General features: G+C 40.1%; 1 protein-coding gene across 2 annotated transcripts; it reads right to left on the bottom strand.

Annotated features, from left to right (window-relative positions):
• Positions 1–1,154: 1,154 nt before the first annotated feature.
• Positions 1,155–15,404, bottom strand: RB195_000159 (uncharacterized protein; the record flags this gene model as incomplete). 2 transcript variants are annotated; one of them, XM_064196339.1, is made up of 19 exons in its annotated part: positions 1,155–1,216; positions 1,276–1,612; positions 1,682–1,791; positions 2,436–2,514; positions 2,650–2,770; positions 2,828–2,948; positions 4,278–4,431; positions 4,551–4,666; positions 4,753–4,873; positions 4,997–5,056; positions 5,222–5,277; positions 6,661–6,723; positions 6,781–6,850; positions 7,804–7,878; positions 7,933–8,262; positions 11,622–11,671; positions 13,216–13,321; positions 13,386–13,580; positions 15,366–15,404. In XM_064196339.1, the coding sequence occupies 19 exons, from the start codon at positions 15,402–15,404 to the stop codon at positions 1,155–1,157; spliced, it is 2,265 nt and encodes a 754-aa protein (XP_064052220.1). The 2 variants fall into 2 exon arrangements, with proteins under 2 accessions (XP_064052220.1, XP_064052219.1); XM_064196338.1 differs by lacking the exon at positions 11,622–11,671 and having other exon boundaries at positions 13,187–13,321.
• Positions 15,405–16,233: the final 829 nt, after the last annotated feature.

Genomic DNA, 16,233 nt, shown 5'->3' with positions numbered 1-16,233 from the left:
ATTCATTGCTTTATATATGTGGAGAGGATTTACATCCTCATCCACCTTCGTTACTTTTTTCAGAATACAATGTACATATACATTTGCGCATGATACGCAGCGAAGCTGACTGCGCTACGACTTGCGATCTCTTTTTCTAAGGCACCACCCCGCGAATCGGACATGGGACTCCGTTTTTCACGACGATTTCAGTTACAACGCTCCACTCTCATACACGCACCGCATCGACAGCTGCGCAGCGGTCGAAGGCCAGTGAGCTCCTCTCGAGTGCCTATTCAGGTGAGAAACCAATGAATACTGGGGGGGCCACAGCGTTCTATACAGTGTTCTACGTTAAAGTGTTCTAGCGTTCCTCGTAGGAAATAAAGCGGTTCCCACGCCGTTTTTTTTAGGACGATTAGGGAGAGGTGACCGAAACCACCCTGATCCCACAATCTACAACGCCCATCTCCAGCTTTTGCGGTGGATTCCCTCACAACGTCACATTTGTGATATGCTGCGTTTAAGACTTAGTCCTAAACTAATTAAAGGCAGCATATCACGAAATTAACGTGGTACAGAAACCTCAGGAAAAACATAGAATTTGGGTTGCAGATTACGGAAATGAGTGCGTTTCTGTTCAATCCCCTTGAGACGTCTTAAAAAGAAAGCGGTGTCGGATGATGTTATACATCTTCCTCTTCACATCTACCTGCGGATCTTTCCAAAATAAGCCCGAAAACAATACAGATGAGTGATTTGATACATACAATTGTCCGAGCCGGTTCTTCAACCCTTTACTTTTGGGAGGATGGCGAAGGGATTCCTTTCACTGTTGGATAGTCGGCGAAAGGATCCTCGTAGCTTGAGCTGCACCTCATGAGCCAAACCCCCTTCACCTGAGGAGAGTCCCGCTCCTCCCTATCGCACCTATGATTTGAGAAGTGTTCAAAACTCCACATAATGGAACGATTTATTGGCAATCATATTATATTATTCGCAAATATAATGAATGCCATACTTGACATTGTTTTAACTTGTCGTTTCGTCAATTTTCACATCGAAAAATATACATAAAAATTTGTCCTTCTCCTAAACAGCGATCTATATAACAAGTATCGTGTTGGAGCAATGATAGTATGAAAATCCCTACCACCTCAGCGCCAATTTTCACCTCAGACAGTTGGAACCACTACCGGAGTTTGTAATACTCGTTGCTGTTGTTCTGGCGTTATACCTACATACAGTTACATATTTAAATGATCTATGACGTGATTCAAATGATGATCCAGTTACCCGGTGCTTGAAAAACTCCATTAGGAACAGCGCCTAAATTTGGCTGCGCTGGTGCTGCCTGTGGCTGCACTGGTGCTACCTGCGGCTGCGCTGGTGCTGCCGGCGGCGGTCCAATCGGATTGAGCTGCGGTTGCACCGGTTGTGCTCGTACAAGACCAATAGGTGGCAGTGGCTCGATATTGGGTAATAGTGCCGGCGTATTTTGACGAGGGAGTGGACCTGGAACGTTAGGCGGCGGAGCATTTTGCTGTTGAGCGGGCATCTGTGCAGGTGGTTGACCGGGAACAGGCAGTCTGGCTACATATTCATCGAACGAGGTCTTGAATTTGGTGAACATCTGGAAAAATTCACAACTCCGTGTAAACGAAACAAACAAAAGCACGGTTTTTCTAATGCTACGAGGTACCTGAAGAAGTTCTGGTTGATTCCAGTAGCCCATAGCTCTACCGTATTCGCACAATGCCTCAGCTATGTAGACGTACTGTACTTCTACTTGTACGCTATGCATTCGTTGATCTGTAATTCGATAGATTGCTTCTAAAAAAATATTGTAACGATTCCCTCAAGAAAACTCCTCCATTGTACTGTAGGCTCGAGAGTTTCTTGCCCTGACACCCGATGTGAATAAAGTGCGAGTCAAGCGCTAATTGCAGGATTGTGGGTGTCGTTTGCGCAGTTTATGAAACTGGAGCGCACATTTCCATCAATGACAACTGTTTTTTTTTCTCTTGACAAATGTTTGTTGTCTTCTACATTTATGTTGTCTTTATTCATATTTAAATTTTTATTCTACATTTTTTAAGATTATTTTTGCATTCTTTTTCCTATACCTATGTTTATTTCATTTAACTGCATGACCACTCTTCCGCTCCTCCCAAGCCATCAAGAGTATATCGTATGAAACTTATTTACTAACTAGGATACTAATATCTTGCGACTGTGCCTCTTTTGACTTGCTTCGCCCTATTCGATCATTTCTGAACTATGTCAAAAGAAAAAAAAAAACTACCAGCTTCCATTAACAACAAATTTGTTGCGATTTAAAAAAAAAAATAATTATAAGTTTACTTCTGTTTGTTCTGACTTGAAGAAAGTGTGTTTCCTTTTTTTTGGTGCGCTATTGGTGCATGTGAAAAAATAATATTAATGACAACATTCACCTCTCAATTTACGGCATGTTTCCAATAAGTTCAATTTCTCACCAGCAAGCAAAGTTTGTAAGGACATCTCGATAGCGACCTGAAAAGGCGTCTGCAGGCATCTAAGACTAGGAGCTCTTTCAAGTTTTTGAAAGTTTGTCAATTTTTGAAAGAAATTATTCTCAAAAAAATTTTGAGAGTAAAAGTTTATTCGATAAGAAAATGAGAACTTTACCATTGATCCCGTTCGCCCTATACCTGCAGAGCAATGTACAATGATTGGATTAGGAGTGCTGCGTACTACTTGCAAAATCCGAAAGACAGCCAATAACGATTTTGGTACGGTCTTGTCAGGCCTGTGTGCAACTCAATTCCACTTTTTTTAAAATAGATTTTGAATGTAGGAAAAATACCATGTTTTCCATCGGTGATGTTTCACAAAATAGTGTGGACCGTTATTAACTTGTACTGAGATTGTTGATCTCGTTACATGACTATCGCTTGTATTCATCTTTATGTTAGTGAGCACCAGGTCTGAAAGTGGCATGATCAACAATTTCATGAAATTAGTTTACATGATAATTGTCATCGGTGAGGAAAGGAAAAGCGGCCACTTCCAAGTTGCCTCTGGATAGGGTTACTCGTAATTAACCTTATTTTTCGTCTCGATTATTTCGTATAGTTTTCCGTATTCGCATATGCGAACAGGCCAATTCAAACCTCTGCTTATTTTCAGCTTTTTTTTTTTGCAGAAAAGACTCAAGACTATAATTATCGATGCGCAGGTTTGTTTGGAAATAGCTAACATATTATGAAATTAAAAATTGACAAAGAAGGAAAAATAAGAAAGAAAATATTAAGAAAAAAAAAAGAAAAAAATTATTGAATCCCGAGGGAATGAAAGGCTTGGTTGGCGCTGGGGCGGTTTCGAACCTGCGGTCGATTGTTCAGGCTTAGCAGAACCTCTTGCCGACTGTGCTACACCATTCCACGGCTTGCAAACGTTCTTCACCACAGATGGGTGCATCGTGATGCATCATCCTGTGGTACACAAGGCAAACAGTAAAGTTAGCTGCTTTTCGGTACTGCCAAGAGTCTGCGAAGTTATTTATGGATCAATCACTGAGACAGTAGAGTTTTTCTATAAGGGAAGCCTCATCGCAATTTTTAGCTGATCTCGAATTTCTCTCTACTTTTTTTTGGAGAGAGGTTTACCACAAGGGGCTGAACTTGACCCAGGTGTGGCTAGGGTATGAAAAGACAAATGTCTGCCTTTAAAAAATACGTAGAACCCTTTAGTGGCTTGGTCACAAACCAACCACCAAGCTAATCATGCTTGGTCAGTGCTACACAGTAAGCAGACGTAGTGGTTGAAGGAATCATACCGCGAGTCTGGAGTAGTACGGGTTTCAGGTGGGTAATGTCTGTAACAAGGTCGTAGATTATGGAGAGGAAGGTGATTCCGTCCATTTCTTCCTAATTGCCGTATAAACCGGCCTGGAAGATGCGACGCATGCACAACGCTGGCGCGCTCCAGTGGAACTCGTTGTAGAAAACAGCGCCCCGTTACGCTCGAAGCCGCATCTTCCAGACCGTCTTTTACGGCAATCAGTAAGAAACGGAATAGACAGAATCACCCTCCTTCCCATAATCTACGACCATGTATAAACATAACCCACCTGAAACCCGCTCCACCCTAGATTTGTGGGGTGATCCCTTTAAGGAACCCTTCAAGAACGGAACATACCTGGTCAAGACCGCCTTAGGCCTACTAACAAAGAAAGTGCTCAAGAAAACTGCATATATTAAAAAATAAATAAAAGATATGTCAGGTAAATAGAAATAAATAATAGTAACTCTTACCTCCAACCTCCATTTTCTCATCTTGAGAATTTGGCCAGTATTGTTCGCATTTACTCTTTCCACATTCTATAGTATCACATAACATTACAATATGTGAAACTTGTTCGCATAACACCATACGCCAAAAATCTGCGATCGTGTTAATCATAGGGCCCTGAATCGGAGGTTTTTTTTTGTGCATGAAAATTTGTTATTCATGCACAATCGTTATTATTTATTCATTTCATTTTTAAATAAGATAGGAGTTTTTGCAGTGATTTGTGAAGAGCACACCTGCGTACATATGAATGTATTAAGAAGATTGTTCCCCTTCACATAATTAGCATGGATATAATCGGAACCTTTTCCGTCTTTTATGATAACCCGAGTGTTGTCGTTACAAATGACATCTGAAGATAATGACCGGGAACTACATATCATGAGATGTATATGGAAGATTATGATTATTTTCTCCTATAAACGAGTAAAAATATACCTTTATATCTGTTTTTTGCCATATTTTGATCAAAGATTTCTCTCGAGTAATTAGTAGCAAGATAAGGTTTGAGTATCGCAAACTCTTTTATTAGGCCTTCGACTCCATTCTCAAAAACTCCCTAAAATCTACATACTCTGATCGTACTTTTTTTTTAGCAAAAAAAAAAAACTGCGAGAGTCTTCTGCTCGCCTACAATAATCATTCATCCGAAAAACAAGAACTAAGAACATCTACAACCTACTTTGACGAACGTGGTGAATGCAGTTTTTTGTACTTCTGTGGGTCCCTTAGGAGCTTTATCCTGGAACGTAAATAATAGTAATAGTATAACAGTTGTAAAGAAAAAGTTTCCCTTATCGAAATTCGATAGATCTATTCAGTACTGAAACAGTACTGAATGCATCTTATCGATTCCTTCATTGCATAATATAAGGTTACATTTTCACTTTTCTAAAATCTCCCTCACCCTGTTAAGTTTTTCAGCGGTTCCTATTTTGTCAAGGTTTTCTTTCGGCTTCGTATCTGAACGTTGAAAAGTAACACTTGTTTAAAGGCGTCATCTCACGAATCTGGCGTGGTAAGGATTTTCGTTCGAGTATACTTATATCGGGTCGTAGATTATGAATACAGGGGTGGTTCCGCTCATCTCTCCCTACATCTCCGTGTACACAGACGGCTTTGGAATGCGGTTCCTTACGACATCCTCTATTGCAACGCGCCACCTTTGCGCCCCAACGCCGCCTGCGATTCGTCGGAAATCCGTCCGGACGCCTCAGTGGACAATTCATTTCATTCGACGAATCGCAGGCGAGGGGTGGCGTGTTCGAATAGAGGACGTCGTAAGGAACAGCATTCAGAAGCCATCTGTTTACAGTGATGCAGGGAAAGAAGAGCGGAACCACCGCTGTATTCATAATTTACGACCCGATTTAGGTATACTCCAACAAAAATCCATACCACGCCAGATTTGTGGGGTGATGCCTTCAAGTACATGTGTCATTGTGTTGCAACATTTTTGAGAGTAGATGACACAGCAAATGCATTTGTGTCTTTCGTTTCATTACCAAAGTTTTCAAGTCGTTTCATGCGACCATGTGAAATTCAGCACTCTGCCATGGCTTTATATCTAATTGGTCAAATGCCCAAGACTTTGTAGCATCAAAGGTGAAATGCCCAGGGTGAAAGGTGAACATGGAATCCTCAACAGCAAACAACCGCTACGTGAATTCGAACCGCTAGCCGCAGAAAAGTGAACGCCAATGAAGACGCACTGTCCGCTTTGCTAGAATATTTGGTTGCAGTCTTTTTTGTCGTCTTATCTTCACTGCGAAAGATTACTCCAGTTGCTGCGCTGATGTTGATAAGAAAAAACCAACGGATGTACGTTATCATTCGAAGTGATTCGACAAAAAAAACCAACGGATGTACGTTATCATTCGAAGTGGAAAGTGGACTAAAGCGAAGCGAGCGAACATATGGACTTCTGCAGAACCCTTTCTAATCAAATTCGCATCGATAACGTGCGAAGAACACTTGAGAATCCTTTTGATCATACTTTTTATGTGGTTCTGGCACCATTTGGACCGCAGTTTCGGGTACAGCGACGATGGAGTAACATTTGCTCTAACAAGCGCAACACTGCAACATGCCATCGACCTTGCGAAAACTAGCTGCAGCCTATGAATGTAAAACAGCGACAGAATAGGCTCTTTGCAAGATCTAGCGGAATAGTGAATAGAATTGGCTCAAATACATATATTCGAGGACAACTCAGCTCTCGTCAAAGATGCAGGACAAGCCGCGCTGAGCCGTAACATGCGCCAGCTCAAATCTACCGTCGCTGTCTTGTGGTATCTTTTACCTAAGCTTCTTTACTTAAGTTTTAAGGATAAACTTGATGCCCACCTTTATTGTCCGGTTTTTGTAAAGAAGTCACGAACTTTTTCACGCGTAATTTCAAGAAACTCTCTAAAGAACCTGTATTTTTTTTCAAGTTGAGCACTGCTATAACAAAGTCGAAGTTACGTTGTTTCTTCTTCTTTCGTTCGGATGCATCCGACACCTTTTCAATAGACATTTCTTTCTTTTTATCCTCCTAAAATTAGCAGTGTTGACGATGACACGACCTAATATTTAGATTAATTATTCGAAGTTGTTTTTTAAAGTTATAGTGGGCCCATTTTACGCTTTTTTTAATTCCCAACAAGACAAATGGTAAAGCAATTCTGATAAGAAGCAATTTTCTCACAGTCCAGTTCTCTAAACTACCGAAAAACTATTACTGCAGAAAAGGGAAGCTCCGCATCTTACGAGTTAAGCGAACACATATTTGGAAAATTTCTTCATAGGAGAGAGAGAATCACTAAAAGTTGCAAATAACATACAGAACCAAGCTTATCTAAATAGAACGCCTTTTGCATTCTATGGCTTGGCCGCTTTGTTTTTGTTCTTCTTCACATTTTTGAAAAGACCACAGACCCTTGTTCTTTTCTCTGAGGTATTTTAGATTTTTTCCAATCTCATCCCAAACTCCGTAATTTCGAATGGCCAGTAAGATTGCCAAAAGATATGCAAACGCCATGGGAAATATTTGAGAAATTTTTCGCAAGTGTTTATCTACGTATACGTAGGGCACCAATTTTTAGACCTTCCCTCCAAGAGCTATAAATTTTTCCTTTTTTCTTACCTTTTATGCTACATGAGTTCAGTTACCAGTCTCAACGATTTCAATCTTACTTTGAATTTATTTCCCAAGAGACCAACACATCAGAATTGATGTGTAAAGGAGCATGTGTCCAAAAATAGTAAGCTCCTGGGAAGAATTTTTAATACTAATTTTACAAAGCCCATCTTTTGACTTCTTGACTACGATCTCCAATTTTCTAACGTAAAGTGAAGCCTAGGATAAATGCAAAAATCTCAAAGATTAAAATCAATGCCCTCTAAAGCGTGAGCAAACGAAACTGGCGTGACAGTCATTTAGAGCAGAAAGCCTTAAGCTTAAATATCGTTTCGATTATTACTGTGCTGATAAAAACATTTACTCACTATGCTTTTTCCGGCTTCCTTTGATCGTTCTAACTGTTCTGTTACTTTAAGCATTACGCTCGGCTTCTTGTCTTTCTTAATTAGGAAAAATAAATTAATTAAAACAATTAATGAGTCCTTAAAGCGAACTTTCCGTCTTTCCGACTTTTCACTCTTGTTATCGCTGCTTTGCTGCTTTTTCTTTCGCTCGGAAAGCTGTGCATCTTTCTCCTTCTCCTTTTCTGCCTTCATTTTTCTCCTTCGTTCAGAAGCATCTGCGCCTTTCTCTTTTTCTTTTTTTGCTTTTCTCTTTCTCTCAGAAACATCCACTGTTCTATCTCTTTCTTTTTCTTCTTTCTGTTTTTTCCTTCTTTCAGAAACTTCCGCAAATTTCTCTTTCTCATCCTTCTTCTCCTTATCATCCTTCTTCTCCTTATCCTCCTTCTTATCCTTATCATCCTTCTTCTCCTTCTTTACACGCTGCAAAAGTTGAGTCGACTGCAACCTTGAAATTTCTCCCACACTTTCGAATTAACTATGTTTTTTTTTCTAAATAAACAACATTTCAATTAACTCCAAAAATCCAAAACTTCCAAAAATAAGGTTGTATGTTCAGATAACGACCACTTGCAAGTGATCCCGTCTATAAAATTCTGCAGTAGCACTGAAGCGGGCAATTGTTGAGCCAGTTGTATCTTTGTTTTATTTTGTTTTGACCTTGTTTATTATTATTACTTGTAATTTTTGGCCTTGCTACTGATTATTCGCTGCTTTTGCTTGTAAACACAAAATTCGGATTTTGCTTCTACATATGTAGTCATCACCTAAGTGTGTTCTGTCAGTATTGTTTCAGCTCAACGCGTCACGTCCACGGCGGAGGTGACCTTTTATTGTTCTTCTTCTAAAGTATTAGGAGTTTTATTGTTCTTTTCTGGTGTAATTTCAATAACAAGAATTACTTTTAAGCGTTGAATTAAAATATACCATCCAAAAAATTGAAAATGCTGATGTATTTGCAATTTGAGCTTCCAAAAAACTTGTTCCTTTCACTTTACGAATGGAGCAGGCTCATTCAAACTTCATTTCTACCGTTTTATAGCGGAGAATAAATAGCGCACCAAGAACATGGGTGCAATAAGGAGCTGAACCCTCCTCAGGGGAAGAGGGTCTAGCTGATGGGGTGCAGGTTAAGTGATGAGGATCCCTTCGCCAAGCATCCAGAAGTGAAGGGACTCCCTTCGAATACCTTCCAAAAGTGAACGGGGTTCCTCCGCCAAAGGTGAGGCGAGTCGAATTACTGGCTCCGACTATAGCACCTATGGCTGAGAGTCACTGTGGTTGTGTGGTTGTCACTCCCGTGATGGTGATTAGGTTTAAAGTCACAGGGTATCAACTGTTTGCATAGTGATACGGACAGAAACAGGTCACTTGTGATCGCCAAGCGCTCTTCCATTGTTCATACTTAGATTTCTGCTAAAAATTCGGAATATTTCTATAGTTTTTCACGATGTAATCTTAGTCTCGCGTGTCGGCATCGTACTTACACCACAATGCTTTACAGTACATCATTTTCAGTGGTAATTGTAAAACAAGTTAGTTTCTCGGTAGTACTGCGCCAACAACCCATCGGTTATCATCTCATCGATTGGAGAGGCAGGACTGACTATACCGCAGTAGGACATAGATGAAATGAGGTATGTCCTACTTCGACTACAAGTGGGAAACAGCAACCAACCTACGCAGCGGTCGATAAAGAATCACCGACGGAATTGGAGGTTCCAGTTTCTATTCAAGAGGGGAAAAATTGGAAGGTCTGCTGAGGAAGATGGAACTAACGCACAAATGCTGAAATTTCTTCCTTTTTCTGGAATTCCTGAGATGACAAAGATCGTCAGTTCAATTTGGATTGACGAATGGATAAACGTCTTATGGAGACCTGTTATTACAATTCTTCAAAAGAACTTATCCGTTACCGAACTCAAGAATTACGGAGGAATATCACTCCTGCCTGTAATGTACTGGAGTAGATCATCTTGCATCGACTTACCAAACATCAGGAAAGAACTTCCCGTGATGAACAAGCCAACTGTGCCCTAGTCCATCGGCTATTGGCCAGGTTTCCACTATCCGAAGAGTGACCGAAGTATAATACGCTGATTACATAACCTTGGAATACCGAGGCAGCAGTATTCCAAGCTTATGCAATCTGCGTTTCTGGACCTCGAAGCCGTATTCGACTTTCCTCACGTAGACCGTTTTCTTAACAGGGCCCGCAGAATTCCAGGAAAGGTCGTAAACTTAATTAAATACAATGATTGAAGAACAACGGTTGCAGTGTGAGTGCGAGCCGGATGTACTTCACCGTTGCAAGTGGAGAGTAGAATGGAACAAAGAACTGTAGCGGGACCCTTTCTGTTCATCTTCGCCGTCGATTACATCAAACGAAGAACAGTTGGGCAGTGTCCCACTGATGTTGTCTTAACATCACCAGCACGACCTGTCGATCTTGAGGCGATGATGTAGGAATTCGCTTGTAGTAGCCCAAAGTTGGAACCTTGATGTGAACCTTGTGCCAAAATTAACTGTGACCTATGACTGCAACTCCCGACAAATGCAAGCAGATGTAGGTTTCCTCGAGACCCTCATCGGGAATCAAGGCGAACAGGAAGCCAATCGAACTAGTGGGCGAGTTCTGTAATTTGGGTTGTATGCTGAAAAAGATAGCAGCTGCGAGATCAGATATGTGGCACCATCGTCTACGGTGGAGCTGGACCGAAAGAAATCTACTAAGACGGATGCTTGTTTACTTCTTGCTAGTAGTGTACTATATCGAACTCAGTCTCCTGGTTGTAAAAGGAAATTTTGGAAGTGGTAAGACAAGATCTGAGTACCCTTGGTGATAGATAGTTCAATCGAGATGTAACATTTCGCAGATTATGGAATACCGATGAATAGTTAGATACTATTTGAGGTGTAGCTTAAATTCGAACAGGATGGGCTCAGATATGTTCAACAGTTTAAGTCAAAATTTATTCAACCGATGTTCCTCTAATATCACAGTCACGTTTTCTGCACCGACGGGACAGTCCCGTCGGTGCAAAAAAAGTGACTGTGATATTAGAGGAATCTTAAGATCTTGGACCGGGGTCAACTTCACCATTTGTTCGGCCTCCTTTTTTATCACTGATGTGACAGAAATGCTAGCGTTAGACCTTTTCACATTATAGAATTAGTTTCGCATTGTGTTTTAAGAGACCGAGAAAAGTTTCCGAAATAACATAAACAGAAACAAGAGTTTTTTCGTACCTCTCTTTGTAGATGTTCCTTGTTTGTGGAAATTCTTTATAAGAGTGACCGCAAGTTGTTTTTGTATTAGCAGAAATGGGTTTCATCTTTACTAAGAAAATAGGAGCAATTCATTGCAAAAACACTCAAAGTTGGATATTAGGGGAAATAGCAGAATACTGATCGAACGTTGTGCTGTGTAGAGACGCCATTTTATACAATTGCATTATCAGTTAGGCCTCTGTCTGACGCAGCGCATTTTAATCCGGAATAAGTAACAAAGTTTGTTGCTCGTTCTCAACATATGTTGCTAAGTGATCTATGTGGACTTATGTTCATACAGATCAATGTGCGCAAAATCATTAGAAACCCGAATTCCAAGAAGACTTAGGTTTCTTCATGTCAGGGCTGGTATTCGAATAAGGATGAGGTGATTTAAAATCCAGCGAAATAGTGCACCAATCCACCAATATCTATCAATTGTTGAATTCGCCATCGTTAGAGCCTGTCCGAGAACATCCGAGGATAGCATTAACCTAACACGATGACCGTACCTTCGATTCACCAGTAGGATTATCCGAACCAACGTTCATGGAAGTGGGAACTAAAATGAACCAGCCCCACTAGCCTCTGTTTATGTCATGTTTACGTTCATAAGACCGGGGCGGGTGTAGGGTAGCACTGAGAGGTTCCGCTCCCTGAACGACCGGTCGGAGGTCCGAATCCACCCTAGTGCTCACCAAGCCATTCGTCCCTCCGGGGTCGATAAATTGGTACCAGACTTGTCTGGGAGGATAAAAACACTGACTTGACACATCGGCTAGCCACCGCAAGTCATTGTATAGGCCAGTTACACGTTCGTAACCTCAAACGATTCTGAATTGAAGTGAACGTGGGGACGCATCCCAAGCGGATTGATTAACGCAGGACACTTTACACTTTACGTTCATAAAAAAACAATGTTCTGGAACTGAAACGATATCCTACACCGGCAACCTCATATTGCCACCTATGAAGAAGACCTGTCTGAATGTTCGACTAAGCTCAGAGTTTCACACTTCTTGTGGTGCTCATTTTGCACGCTTCAGCAATTATATAAAAATCCGACTTTCTCTATTTTAATTCAATTGAGATCAAAATGGGAAATTTTGCGAATCTACTACGGCTACGTATGTAGTGAACTTTCATATGGATATATGCTGTCACATTATGGTAATAAATTTTTAATCTTCCATTTACTCCTATTAATTTTTCATTTTATTTATTTGTTACTCCTGTCCTACAAAGAAAAGACTTTCTGAGATTCTGACCATTTCTCTAGCCTGACGTTCTTACAACACAAATCAGTTCAGCTCGTACTTTGCATAGAGCATTTTATCAAAGAAATTTTTCCAGAATTTTAATTGAAAAGTTTTGATAGTTTTTATTCTTCCAAAAGTTAGTAGTTGACAGTGGATAAAAAGTTGGTAGTAGGTAAAAATTTTTCTTTATTTCCAGTTGTTCCCCTTTCACTTTTTGGAAAAATGAGGTAAAACTGGGGTTCAGCAATATTGTAGCGAAAACTTTCTTGTAAAGGATAAAAAGAATTCTCTCGGGAGATGTTTTAAAAATGTGTTTTTCAAAAGAATCGTTTGGTTTAACACAGCTGGTCATGTATCGGCACTGTCCTACATTGAAAGCGCTAAAGGGATTAAAGGCACCACCCAACAAATCTGGGGTGGTGCGGATTTCAGGTGGAGAGTTCCTACACGGGGTCGTAGATTATGGAGACGAGGGTGATTCTGTCCATTTCTTCCTAACTGCCGTAAAAAAAACGGCTTGGAAGATGCGGCGCGCTCCAATCGAACTCATTGTAGAAAGTAGCGCGTCGGAACGCTCGAAGCCGCATCTTCCGTCCCGTTTTTACGGCGATTAGAAAGAAATGAAAGGGATTCCACCCGTTTCTGCAATCTACGATTCCGTATAGTCTTTGAACATCGGATATCCATATCACGTCAGATTGGTGGGGTGATGCCTTTAAGCAACTTTCCCGACTCACTATGAGGCTCTTTCTTTCTTTTTCAGAATCAGAGAATTGTTAGAAGCCGTGAAAAACATAAGATCTATTCCAAATACGAACTTTCCGTCTTTCCGATATTTCATCTCTACTTTTCAACTTCTTTCTTCGCTCTGACCGCTGTCCGTCCTGCTCTTTATCCTTTTCTGACTTCATTTTCCTCTTTCTCCCGGAAGCATCGTGGCTCTTTTTTTTCTTCTTCGGAATCAAATAAAGGTTAGAACAGAAGCCGAAAAAACGGAAATCAGATTCTAACACAAACTTTTCGTCTTTCCGACATTTGCTCTCTACTTTTCAGCTTCTTTTTTCGCTGTGAACGCTGTCCGTCTTCCTCTTTATCTTTTTCTGACTTCGTTTTCCTCTTTCTCTCGGAAGCATCTGAGATTTTGTTTTCTCCTTTCTCTTCCTTCCTTCCTCGACTATCCTCCATTCCTTCTACCCTCTCTTTCTCCACAGGCTGCAAAAGTTGAACAATTACGCTGAGTATTTCAGCTTTAGAACTTCTTCCACGCTTTCGATTTCAATATGTTTTTGCCTAAATAAACATCATTTCAATTACGAAGCTCCAAATATCTGTCTGATTGACAGTAGCATTTTTAAAATGGCGTTCACCTGCAAATGAGCAAGATGAGACGAGTTTGGAGACCCAGAATCTGGTCCTTTTACGCCACGCGAACTGTCACTGACGTAAAAAACAATGGCCCGACTAAATTATTTTTATTCATCCTAAAACCAGCATAGGAAACGGCGGTTGTTCCTACGAGATAAACTGAAATCCACCACCGTTGTGTACGCGCCTCATCCAGAACAAGCGACGAAGGATCAAACAGCTCTCCTCTAGCCTATTCAAGTAGAAGCAATGAATAGGCCGCTGAGGGAACCAGAGATTGTGCAAGTTTTAATGTACGTCGTAGGAAACGAAACAGTTTCCACGTCGTTTTTCAGGACGATTAGCGAAAATTAATAAATAATTATTAATTTGCGCTTCCATTCCAGGTGTGTGGTGGTTGTTTACGGCACTGTCCCGGTTATCCTTCTCATTTCTCTATCCACAAACTAGCATATTATCCAATAACCAAACGAACGAACTTCCGCCTAACAACAAACTTCAAAATTTTGTGTGGTGCTCACTTCTCTTGCATCAAATAATCTTCGAAAATTTGAAGACTGTGGCGCACCTTCCAGAATTTCCAGTCTCGTGATCAGGACAGTTGTTGGTTCAGGTGGTTGTTCGGATTACTGGACATTACTTTCCTCATCTTCTTTCCGATTTATATTGACTTAGATGTGAGCATCGCTGTCATTGTAATAACGATACTCTGACGTACGTTAGGTTGGGACGAATAGAAACGCTACGACAGAAGACGATTTTTTACATTTTATGCACATATTCCGCCGTAGTTTTAGTGCTTCTACATCCAACCAATGTGCTTCTAATCCAACAGTTACCTTTTTTGCGCTGCGCTGCGCTGGGATAATCTCAATGCCCTGGACCTGGCTCAACTCCGCCATTTTTCTGGTTTCATCTACTAGCACTGGCGCCACTAACATCACATTGTTAGACCCTCTCACAACTTTAAAATAATTTCGTATTTTTATTCCAGCAGGTTTTGTTTTTGGCAAGATTTGCTAGAGATATAAAATGAAACTAAAGTTTTAAAGTTCTTCTCATTTTTCTTTGTGAGATCGCAAGGTGCTGTTGTATTAGTAAAAATTAATTATGTCTTCAGCAATAAAACACCAGCAACTCATTTCAAAAGGACTCTCTAGACTAGGTGTTAGGTTATTTCACTGGTTTGGGGGAGATATACAGGTAAAACACGGTAAAATGGGAAAGATTGCCTGGATGGTGCAGAGACATAAATTTACTGGATTGAATTCACATTTGGACCCCCACCTGACAAGCAAGTGGATTTCTATCCAACGTAAGTAATAAAATTTGCTGTTTGATGGTTCTAAAGAATTATTGCTGAGGGACTATGAGGGCTTATGTGCGACTGGATAAATGTACGCAATGTAATTAGAAATACATATGACAAGAAGTTACAGAACTTTTTTATGCTATTATTGAACTTTAGATGATGATAAGAAACTAGGTGTACATAGCACATCAAATTTTTGAAAACGAGCTTTTATTATGTCCTAAATTGTGAGTGAAAGGATACAGTTGAAGCAGTGCAAGTATTTATACGGCATGAAATCCCTGACGTCAAAATTGTGAAATAATATCAACCTAACGTACATCTGATTCACATGTAGGATTATTCAAACCAGCCTTCATGAGAGTACGAACTAAAATGAAGTAGCCATAGCGGTTTTTGTTATCGTTTTATTTACCATTACATAGAATTACAATTAGAATAGAATTCTGAAGAAGTAGCCAGATGTTATCAGTCAATTCAACCCATATTAATTACTTAAAAAATGGTTTTTGGCCACATATCTTATCAAAAAAAAAACATCTACAGTCATATGCAAAAATGAAATACGACCAAAATCAGTAAAATTTGATGAGGAATGCAACTTTTTTGCTAGCGGATGGTGTCGCTCACATTAGATTTCATGCAGTACAACTCTTCAAATCCATACAGATGGGTCTTGTCTTTTTTGTGTAGACCTGATTTTTCTATCTACTTCAATTCTACTTTGAGATTTGGAAGGGAATTGTGAAAAATCTGACTACATACTTTTTGAATCTTCCCATCTAAGTGGTTTAAAAAGAGCCAAGGAGGACCTACCTAAGGAGGAGGTATAAGTATGCTTGCTTTCTCGAGAACTCTATCAAAGTACGTTAGCAAATTTTTGAATGCGTTACCGTAGTTCTGTAAAGAGAAACGTTACTGTAATTCTTATCTTTGCCTGAAATTCCAACAATACGTAACGATTTAGGACGTAGTTCGCATGAAGTGGAACCGTCCTAAGCGTACTGTAGGAGAGTTTTTTTTCCTCTAGAATCTTAGTTGCAGCTGATACATCGCTGTCATTCCTTTACTAAGAAAAACGAGGTGATCTCTAGAAATAATGTTTTAACAATCTTGTAACTCTTTGAAAAGAATGTTTCCGCTATTTCTAATATGCTTTTCGGACGAAATTACGAGTATTGTTATAAT

This window comes from Necator americanus, chromosome IV (genome assembly GCF_031761385.1).
Source record: "Necator americanus strain Aroian chromosome IV, whole genome shotgun sequence".
In the NCBI taxonomy this organism is placed as follows: domain Eukaryota; kingdom Metazoa; phylum Nematoda; class Chromadorea; order Rhabditida; family Ancylostomatidae; genus Necator; species Necator americanus.
The sequence above is the reverse complement of the archived record's forward strand: the minus strand, read 5'-3'. Positions and strand labels throughout refer to the sequence as shown.